Below are 9,258 nucleotides of genomic sequence, written 5' to 3' on the forward strand. Positions count from 1 at the left end.
TCTTTACCCTACACACACTGTATTACTTCCTATGAAAGTGATCAGGTCAGTCCTTCAGGAAGATGTTTATTATCTCTCCCACAGGATACAGATAGCTCCTTTATTTCCTGCAACTTGAAACAAAGGTTATAAAAACAGTTCTTGGTATCATTGGGGGGTGGGGTGGGGTGATATACTTATTAACCATGTTTTATTTCTGGATTTCACTTTTTAGCTTTGTATATATTCTCCCATTGTCAGTGTTAACAAGCAATAACTGTTCCTTGGCCTATTATAATTTTTCTACTTCCCTGTTGTTTCCTCTGTACCTAGATCCTGTTAAATATGTTGATTTTCCTTTCTTTCTGTTTGGTAACAGTTGGAGAGACAGGCTTGAAGCCCTACTAAAGTATACAGATAATGAAACAAAGGGGATGCCCTTTTATTGCTACTGTAACTCCGTTGACGTCATAAACTCTCAAATGGTGGGATAAGCAAAGAACACTACCACTGAGATCAAACATTTATTCTTCTTTGGGTATTAAGGGGTAGAAATGAAGGATTAACTGGGTGGGCCATAGGCAGGTATACCTTAAGTGAAAATATTGGAAAACTGAAGATAGCATCCGCTAGAGATAAATTAGGTCTTAGGAATGACCTTGTAGCTGAATAGGATCCCATTACCCTTTCTGAAACTGAACTTATTTTTAAAGGCATTTCTAGACTTCCCCTCTTCTGAGAGAGAGCCTACGCTGTAGCAGGTGCAGAAAGCAATCTGCCTAGTAATAGGTACTGATCTATTTCAAGTTTTGTTCATTTACTTTACCTCAGTATATCCTGCTGCTTTGAAAATAAAAAGTATGCTAAATTAGAAAGTGGATGGATTTGGTTCCATTAATCTTTAAACCAGAGAAGTGGCGAAGTGGAGAGAGAAACAATTTTATTTTTGGCCTTTTTATTATTAGTCTAGCAATTTGGGGCTTCCACTCTTTTATTTCTAGATGGTTAACCCACCGATATCTTTATATCTGAACCCAACTGATGAAAACCACTCTAAAACATAAGGACTTCTGTCCCCAAGACAGATATTATAAACAGGGGGTAAAGTCTCTTTTCTGGACACAAATTAAACCAACACCAAAAAGATTAAAAAACCAGTTTCTGTCAGACTAGGCAGGAGGGAGTGTCAGGTTTGTAAAACCAAACCTGGAATCTATCTGTACTGTCCTTCTGAACAGCAGATACCATTCCCTCTCCTCTACCCCTCTGTAATCTATAATTCTACTTTTTTAAAAGGACATCTCCCCTAATTCCCACCTCCAATAAATATCCAGTCTAAATTATTCTCCACCCAATTATTAAACTTTTTCACAAGCTCCGGGGGGAAGATTTACCCTGAGACAAACAGTGAACAGAATGGGGATTTTTGGAAAGGTACAAGGCATAGTGGTCCCAGTATCTGAAATGAAAACATTCTGCTCCCTGTGTGATTCAATAAAGCAGCAGGAAAACATACAAAGTCAAGCTGGTATGAGGAGAGGAAGTATTTGTGATTGGCTGGGACATAACTGAGATTCTTAGCTGCATTATGCATGAACTTGTGCTCAGAGAGAAATGGGGTACAAGGCAGCCTTATATTCAGGGAAAATGCTGGGACTGGGGTCATACTAGAAACTTTACTCCTTTCCAGAACTCCATGGCCATGGGCCAAAGCCTCGCCTCTTTGTAGAACAGTAAGGGGAAAGAACAGGGATACGAGAAGAGCAAGAGCCTTTTCCCAGACTCGTAGCAAGCCCCTCATTGAGACTGGAGGCCTAGATTTCTGCCCATCCGATCCCCACTTCATTCTGTACTCCATGGTCATCCTTTCTGGTCTACCCTTACTGTATCCCTGTCCCCCACACTCAAGAACACAAAGCTTTTCAGTTCTTTGCCACAAGGTAAGTTAAAAAAAAATGTGGTTTCTTTGTTTAAACAGTTACTAAGTTGGTTTGTCTTTTAGTAACAGACCTCCCCTCCCCCAGCCTCCCACTCAGTCCTGGATGATCACATCATCGTCATCATCGTCATCGTCATCCTCCTCCTCCTCCTCTTCATCCTCATCATCTTCTGGCAGTTCCTCCTCCTCCTCTTCCTCCTCTTCATCTAGACAGACCACCACTTCAGCTGGCTCAGGTAATCGAGAGTCAAACCAATCCAGTACCTGCTGGGTGCTAAGCCTTGATGCCTGACTCAGTTGAGGGATATCACTTTCCCGGAGCTGTTGGTGGGTTGCCCAGTACCTCTCCAGGGGTCGTATATCCGGTGGGGGCGGGGGATTTGGCAGAGGTGGTGTCTCAGCCCATTCATTCAAGGAGCGGGTTGAAGGTGGTGTGGGAACTGCTGGATCCTGGAAGCTAGGGGCACCAGGTACTGCATTGTCCCGAAACCATTTTAGTTGCCCATGCTTCAAGGCATAGCGTGTGTCACCAAACCACTGAATAATCTCAGGCCGAGGTAAACCAGTGATCTGCTCTAATTTATGGTAATCCTCACGCCGTGCCCACTGGCACTGTAGAAAGAACGATTTGAGGATAGCCAACTGCTCTTTGGTTTTGCGCTTGGTCTTTCGCTGGCGCTGCATGTCTGGGGAAAGATACTCTGCAGGGCCAACCCTACCTGATGCCGAGTTATGCCTCAGCCCCTGGGGCCAGGCTGGCTCCAGCTGCGGGGGTAGTGCCTGTTCATGGGGTGACAGTGGTTGTGGGGCACAGCCCAGGGGCTGCAGGGGCTTAGCGGTGGCAGGAGCCCCATTAGCCAGTCCCTGGAGAGAGGAAGAAGAGGTAGAGGAAGGAGGAGTCACATTAGGTGCTGACTCCTTCTTACAACCACTGGCAAGTACTGAGATGGGTCGGGGCTTATCCCGAGCATGGGGCTGCTGGACAGCTGTGGAGTGGTTCCAGGAAGCAGTACCTAGGCTGTGTGGCTGGTCGGGACCCCTGCCTGCCTGCTCCTTAGAGAGGCCACTGCATTGATGATCCTGCCAAAATTGCGATTGGTGGGGGAATGCCCCACTGCCAGGCACCATCAGGGGCTCCTTTGCTTTCTGGTGACTCAGTGGCTCCTCAGGCTCTACCTTCAATCCTTTCATCTGGGTGGGCTCGCTAAGAGTCAGGGGCACTATTCCAAGACCAGCTTGTTCCGGAGGTGGCACAGGAGAAGGAGGCACTTCCTCTGGGGGCCGCCCTGCATGATGAGTAAAAGAGAGAAGGGATTTGAAATGGAGTTGGTCCCGATGGTAGACTACTCGGGCTCGAGTCTCTTCAATTTCTTCAGATGACCAACTAATGCCACAGCGAAGGCGCTGGGCCATGAACCAAGTCTTGACTTTCTCCATCTGCAGCCCATAGCGTAGGCAAAGAAGGGCAATGTCTGCTAAACTGGGATAGGGGAAGTAGCTGAAGGTTTGGAGCAAGTGTTCATTGCTGTCCAGCTCACTGGTCTGGGCTGCTTGGGTCCACACAAGCTGTAGCTCCTCAGAGATTGGAGGGAGGCAGATGAGGCCCGCAGGGGAGCTATTAAGACTGCTGGCCTCTTTATTAGGAGGCATGGTGCTTTCTGATTTGTGCCCTTCAGAGATAGCTGTAATAAGAAGAGAAACAGCTCAATCACTGGGGTTCCCCTTTCAGGCCATTGCTCAATTTCTACCAAACAAAACACTGGACTCCAAAAACAATTTTCTATGTGTACTGTGCTGGATTGCTTTTAAAGTGCTTAACAATTTCTCACTTAATTTTCATAACCTTATAAATCATCAGAGCCTGCTATAATTCCCCCTGGGTGTGAAAAAACCAAAGTCCAGAGAAGTTAAATTATTCCAAGTCACAAAACTAGTGAGTGTTGTCACCAGGATGATAATCTCACTTCTGAGGTTAAAAAAAAGGAAAACATCCTTAGAGCCTTTATCTTTACCATTCAAATTCACTCTCTAAGTTCATGCAGCAAGAGTGACAGAATGAAGACTCACCTAGAAAACCCAAAGAGATGTATGTAATCTCAGAACACTTTAGCTCCTAGCAGATTATTTCTTGAGTTATCTCTAGATTAGCTCTAGAATGTGGAAAGATTAGGAATACAATTTGTGACAATCTAGAAGGTAGAGAAGGTAGAACACAGCACTGTCCCTCTACCCAGCTCCCTTTTCTTTTCTTCTTGGTGGTAGAATGTTGGGGGAAGGTGATTGATAGTTTTATTTTTTCCTAAGTCTCAGTAGGATGAGATGGGTCAAGTGATCTGGGATGAATGGAGTTCCCCTTGGATTTGGTCCGGAGACGGTAGAGGGAGGTGAATGTTTCCTTCCCCAAGACATCCACAGAACAAAGGTTATTCCCCTCTTTCCCAGCCTATCTCTTCCAACTGCTGAGTCTCTCTCCAGGGAGCCTGGAGAGCTCCCTCAGACCTTAACAGCTCCCCCTGCTGCCCTCCACACACACACACAGGGCTGGAGCCCTGCAGGTCTTATCTCTTCAGTCCAGCTTTCTTCTTCGAACCAGGTGGGCAGGCTCATTATAAACTGTCCTGCAAGCTACCCAGTGGCACCAGGGCTCCCAGGCTCAACATGGGTGTGGGGACCGCAGAGAAAGCCTCTGACTATGCTTCATTCCTGGAAACCTGCCCAAGCTGTTTCCCAGAAAAATTCTGGGCCCCAGTTGTTTGTTTTTTTGCCACGTGGCTTATGGGGATCTTAGTTCCTCAACCAAGGGTTGAACCCATGCCCCCTGCATTGGAAGTGCTGAGTCCTAACCACTGGGCAACCAGGGACTTCCCTGGTGACAGTTTTAACTCGACTCCCTGTTAAATGCTCCCTGTGTGGGCATTAGAGACTAACATTATCTGTCATTTACTTTTTGAGGACTCCCATCTGAGTTTACAAATAGTCCTTCTAATACATTACGGAGAGGACAGCATGCCTATGTAAAAGTTACAGGTATAGCAGTGTAATATTGGAAATTTTATATGATGAACAGAAAAATTTGGCAGCATTATGATGCATGTCACCATTCCCTTTTAACAAGAAAATCTTAAACTGAAGGCCATGCAGACCGTGAATGCAATGCAGTGTGAGAACCTTCAGAGGGTAAGTGGAGGCAGCATGGCATAGTGGATACGAATGTGATTAAGGCCAGCATTACACAGGAAGTTTGAATCCCAGGTCTGTCTGAGCTTACAGGAACCTCAGTTTCCTCATGTGTAAAAACTGAAGATAATGTTGAGCATGTGTAAAGTTATATGTTTTTACAGAGCACCTGCTGTGTGCTAGGTGTCGTATAGGCGGGGCCTAGAGCTGTTCGAGGTAGAGGTCTGGGGTGAGACAGATCTGAGAGGAATCACAGCTTCACCACTCCTGAGAGTGCTTGCTAAGCCTTAGTTTCCCATCAGAATAAAAGGTCATAACAGCATCTACCTTGTAAGGTTATGACTAAAAAAATGCAACTGACATGATGCCTATACTAAAGTAAAGACTCAATAAATTAGACTTTTTATCATTGCTTCAGCCTCATGGGGTGACTCTGATATAAGGTAATGCTCCTCCTAGACAACAGGGGAAGTGAGACGAAGATGGAATATTTTAAATTACTGTATCCAATCTGTTATTGCAGGGTCCTAATTCTAATGAACAGTGGGGGCAACCAGGGTTTCTGATTTTGTACTTTATATTTGGGGAGTTGGATATAATTCCAGAAAGGATTTTGCTGCTTTTTAAAAAAGTATCAAAATGACTGCTTTAGAACTGAATCTATAATTTAGGTATAAATCCTTTTTGATTGCTGCTACCCAACAGGTTCATCTCAAGACACAGCTGAGTGGCTGTGAGGAAGTGCCTACATGGCCAGGTACTTAAAACCACCATTTGGAAGTTGTGGCCCACCAGGAACACCACCACATCTAAACTGGAGAATACTTGATCCAACGCTCAACACCCATTCAACCTTATTTGTGCCCTGGTTTTTTAAGGTCACGGTAACAGTTTAGATGTGAGGAAAAGGCAGCACAAGGAATAAAGCAGTCCAGCATGAGGATGAAGACTGCTAGACAGGGAATAAGGCAGGTGCAGCTATAAGCCTACAAGGAAACAGGTTGCTTTCATTCGTGTGGTCTGCTATCCTTAAGATTCTCATGGCTTGATAGTTCAGTGTAACAGTACTGCAAAGGTGGTATTTGGTGTACTGCATATATCCACATTTCTTCAATAACACAAAACACAAGTTGTGGAAGACTTGATACAGAATGGTGCCTCCCTGGAAGAATCTGGCTTTGACATAGGGGGAAACTAGAACCAGGGAGTGGCTCGTGAGAACTATGACAAGGAGGGTAGATCCTACAGTAACCAAAACCACAGTGAAGACACTATAGCACCTTGTGACCTTGTACCTCATTTGGAGAAAGTAGAAAAAGAATGAAATCAGAGCTGGAGAAATAAGGATTCCTCTGGGCAAAGGTGTCAGTGGTGGTGGTACTATCAATTCTGAATTTACTAAATTTGTAACCCTGCCAGATATGCCCTGCTGCTGCTTAAAAGTCACTAATAAGAAGTACAGAGTCAGGGTAACACCCTTATTTCCCTTTGGGCTTTCCATACCCCTGGACAAAAGGCAGAAAAGAATTAATGGGCTGCCTTAAACTTCCAGTGTAGGTATTCACACGAGGCTAGGAGAAAGAGATCTTCAGAACTTGAGCCTAGGCTGGGAATTTCCTGGTGGTCCAGTGGGTAGGACTCCACACCTCCACTGCAAGGGGCATGAGTGTGATCCACTGCTCAGGAGACTAAGATCCCACATGCGGCATGGTATGGCCAAAAACAAAAGTCTTGAGTCTAGGTTTATGGTTAAAACAGCTGACAGTTCAAGTGAAGACCAGATATGAGCCTGCTAAATTCCCTAAGTCTTTATTCAGAGAACTGAAGAGTTTCTAAATGAAATGTGTTTTGGTCATAGTTTTCGGGGCCTTAAAGGACATTTAGTGATACTCAATTCATGTGCTTCTCACTTTTTGGATCATGAATCTCTTTGAAAATAAGAAGTTAGAGGTTCTCAGAAAGTTGTGACTTACCTCGCACCCCCCCCCCAAACATTCAAACTTAGAGATGATAAATTATAATCTCAGGGGGTTCACCGATTGTCCAGAAGCCCCTGTTAGAAACTCTGTCCTATGTCCTCCCAACTTAATAAAGGCAATGGTCATAGCTGCTTTAAGAAAACCGTTTATGAATGAATGGAACGAGTGGTTGGAAGGCTGAAAGAGAACGTAAGTTAGTTTAGAAGGGACTAGGTACTAGGTTCAGCTATTAGCTGAACAGAGTAGAAGCGAAAGATATTCAGTTGGCCCAGGCGCTTGGTTTAACTGACCCCCACTGGATGACATAATCAATACCCACAGTGCACTGGACACTAGAGGCTGGTAGCCTAGTCTAGCATGGCAAAGTCATCTGCTTCCTTCAGCTGCCCTGTGTGCTGCGGCCAGTTGTGTGTGATTCCAAACCTGCTTATGCCCCTTGTTTTTCTCTATATAATTAAACATTCTGTAAACCTATGAAAATTAGTGCATTAAGAATTGTTTCTGGGGAAAAAAAAGTCATGCTTTGGAAAGACATAATACAAAGAAATGCACATTTAAAAAAAATTGTTGAGTTGGGAGTAGGGAAGAAAACTGTAAAAGACTGGAGAGGCAGGAGACTTTAAAATCTCAGAAGTATTCTGCACTCATATTGCTTCAAAAGTGTTTAAATTCAGACTCCACTTTAAAGAAACCAAACCTGGAAATCACAGATGATGATGCAGTGGCTCCAGTCTGACTGCACATTAGAAAAATTACCGGGGGAAACTTAACCCACGGCACCCACCTCCTCCTTCTGACTTAGCCTGGATTGGGGCAGATGTAAGCAGTTTTAAAAAGTTCTCAGGGTGCAGCCAGATTAGAGATTTGCTTATGTAGTTGATATTAGAAAGACAATTGGAAAAAAAAAAAAAAGAAAGACAATTGGGACTGCCAATCAGCAACACAAAGAAAACGCTGGGACACTTACCCAAGAAATTGGTGAGATGAATACTTTTAATGACAATGCTTAGGATATGTATGCATCATTTAAAAAATTCCTAACTTTAACTGGCTTACTTTTAATTACTGCCACCTACCTATCCTCAGCATAAAAAGCCCTTCAAATATATGGTGAGAAGAGGGTTCATATAAAATATATCATCTGGGTCCACATTACCAAATAGGTCTCAGCTTGAGTCTTCTTTCTGTTTAGAAGTCTCTGATTAGAGAGACTGGCAACACCAGGAACCTCTGAGGACTCAGGTTCTCACTTTTCTGGTTGGTTTTCTGAGTATGGCTGGGTAGGGGTGAGAAGGGGCAGTTTCTCTCAAATCTTTCATTCCCAAAGGCCATGCACCCCAGGAATAAGGCCAGGTTTCTGTACGTGTGTTGAAGTCGCCAGGAGGCAGTCATGGAGGGGAGGAGGGGAGGCCTGGGAAGGAAACGTTTCTCCTATCCTCCATTTCGCAGGCAGTCTAGAAGGCTCCAAACTGGGTCAGAGAACAAAAAGTTGCTGCACTTGGGGCGATGAGCCCCAGGGAGCAGGCAAATCTCAACCCTCCCCTCGCCAAGGGCGTCCCAACCCGGCCTTCCCTTCCTCCTACACACCCACTCACCCTCCCCCAGTTAAAACAGGGAACCGAAAAGTCCTGAGGAGAATGGAGAGAGAACCGGACCACTTCGAGCCTAGAATTCTCCTCCTCCCCCCAGCGCGGAGATGGGGCTCTGGAGGTCGGAGATGGTAACAGGGACTGGAAAGGGAAGTCGAAAGGGCTGGGGATCACTCACCGCAGTCCAGCCCGGGCGGCGGCTCCCAGCCTCGCACCATGGGCCAGGGGGAAAGGGGGAGAAAGGGCAGGGGGCCTCCGGGGTGAGAGTGGGGTTGCTGCCCGGCGCGGCCTGCTCCGAGCCCACCCGCGCGGAAGGCCAGGACCGGGACTGCCCCCCCGCCCCCGAGAGCGCGCCCGTCTAGCCCAGCCCTGCTCCAGCGAGTTGGAGGCGGGGCGGATGGGTGGGGTGGACTCCAGGGGTGGTGCCAAGGTGGCCAGAGTTCTGATTGGTGGGCGCAGGCAGGCGGGCCCTTGCGGAACGGGCTGGGCCGGCCATTGGCTGAGTGGGTCTCGGCTGAAGTCGGCTATTGGCTGCGTGGGCCTCAGCCGGGATGCCGATTGGCTACATGGGGCAGGGAAGATGTCCCCCCGGGCT

General features: G+C 46.2%; 1 protein-coding gene across 2 annotated transcripts; it reads right to left on the minus strand.

Moving 5' to 3' along the window:
- Positions 1–902: 902 nt before the first annotated feature.
- HOMEZ (homeobox and leucine zipper encoding) lies at positions 903–9,045 on the minus strand. Of its 2 annotated transcripts, XM_043920587.1 has the most exons (3): positions 8,842–9,045; positions 3,986–4,068; positions 903–3,600 (listed from the first exon to the last, which is right to left on the minus strand). In XM_043920587.1, exon 3 carries the CDS (start codon positions 3,566–3,568, stop codon positions 2,012–2,014), a length of 1,557 nt encoding a protein of 518 aa, XP_043776522.1. In that variant the 5' UTR covers positions 3,569–3,600; positions 3,986–4,068; positions 8,842–9,045; the 3' UTR covers positions 903–2,011. The 2 variants fall into 2 exon arrangements, with proteins under 2 accessions (XP_043776522.1, XP_043776521.1); XM_043920586.1 differs by lacking the exon at positions 3,986–4,068.
- Between the last annotated feature and the right edge of the window lie 213 nt (positions 9,046–9,258).

Source organism: Cervus elaphus, chromosome 12 (genome assembly GCF_910594005.1).
Source record: "Cervus elaphus chromosome 12, mCerEla1.1, whole genome shotgun sequence".
NCBI classification, from domain to species: domain Eukaryota; kingdom Metazoa; phylum Chordata; class Mammalia; order Artiodactyla; family Cervidae; genus Cervus; species Cervus elaphus.

What these genes read in the sequence shown, in the direction of transcription:
- HOMEZ (XM_043920586.1), bottom strand. Translation starts at nt 8,881, where the DNA reads ATGGTGCGAGGCTGGGAGCCGCCGCCCGGGCTGGACTGCG. An exon ending in GCCGCCCGGGCTGGACTGCG is followed by an intron (nt 3,601 to 8,841) that starts GTGAGTGATCCC and finishes TTCTTATTACAG; the next exon opens with CTATCTCTGAAGGGCACAAA.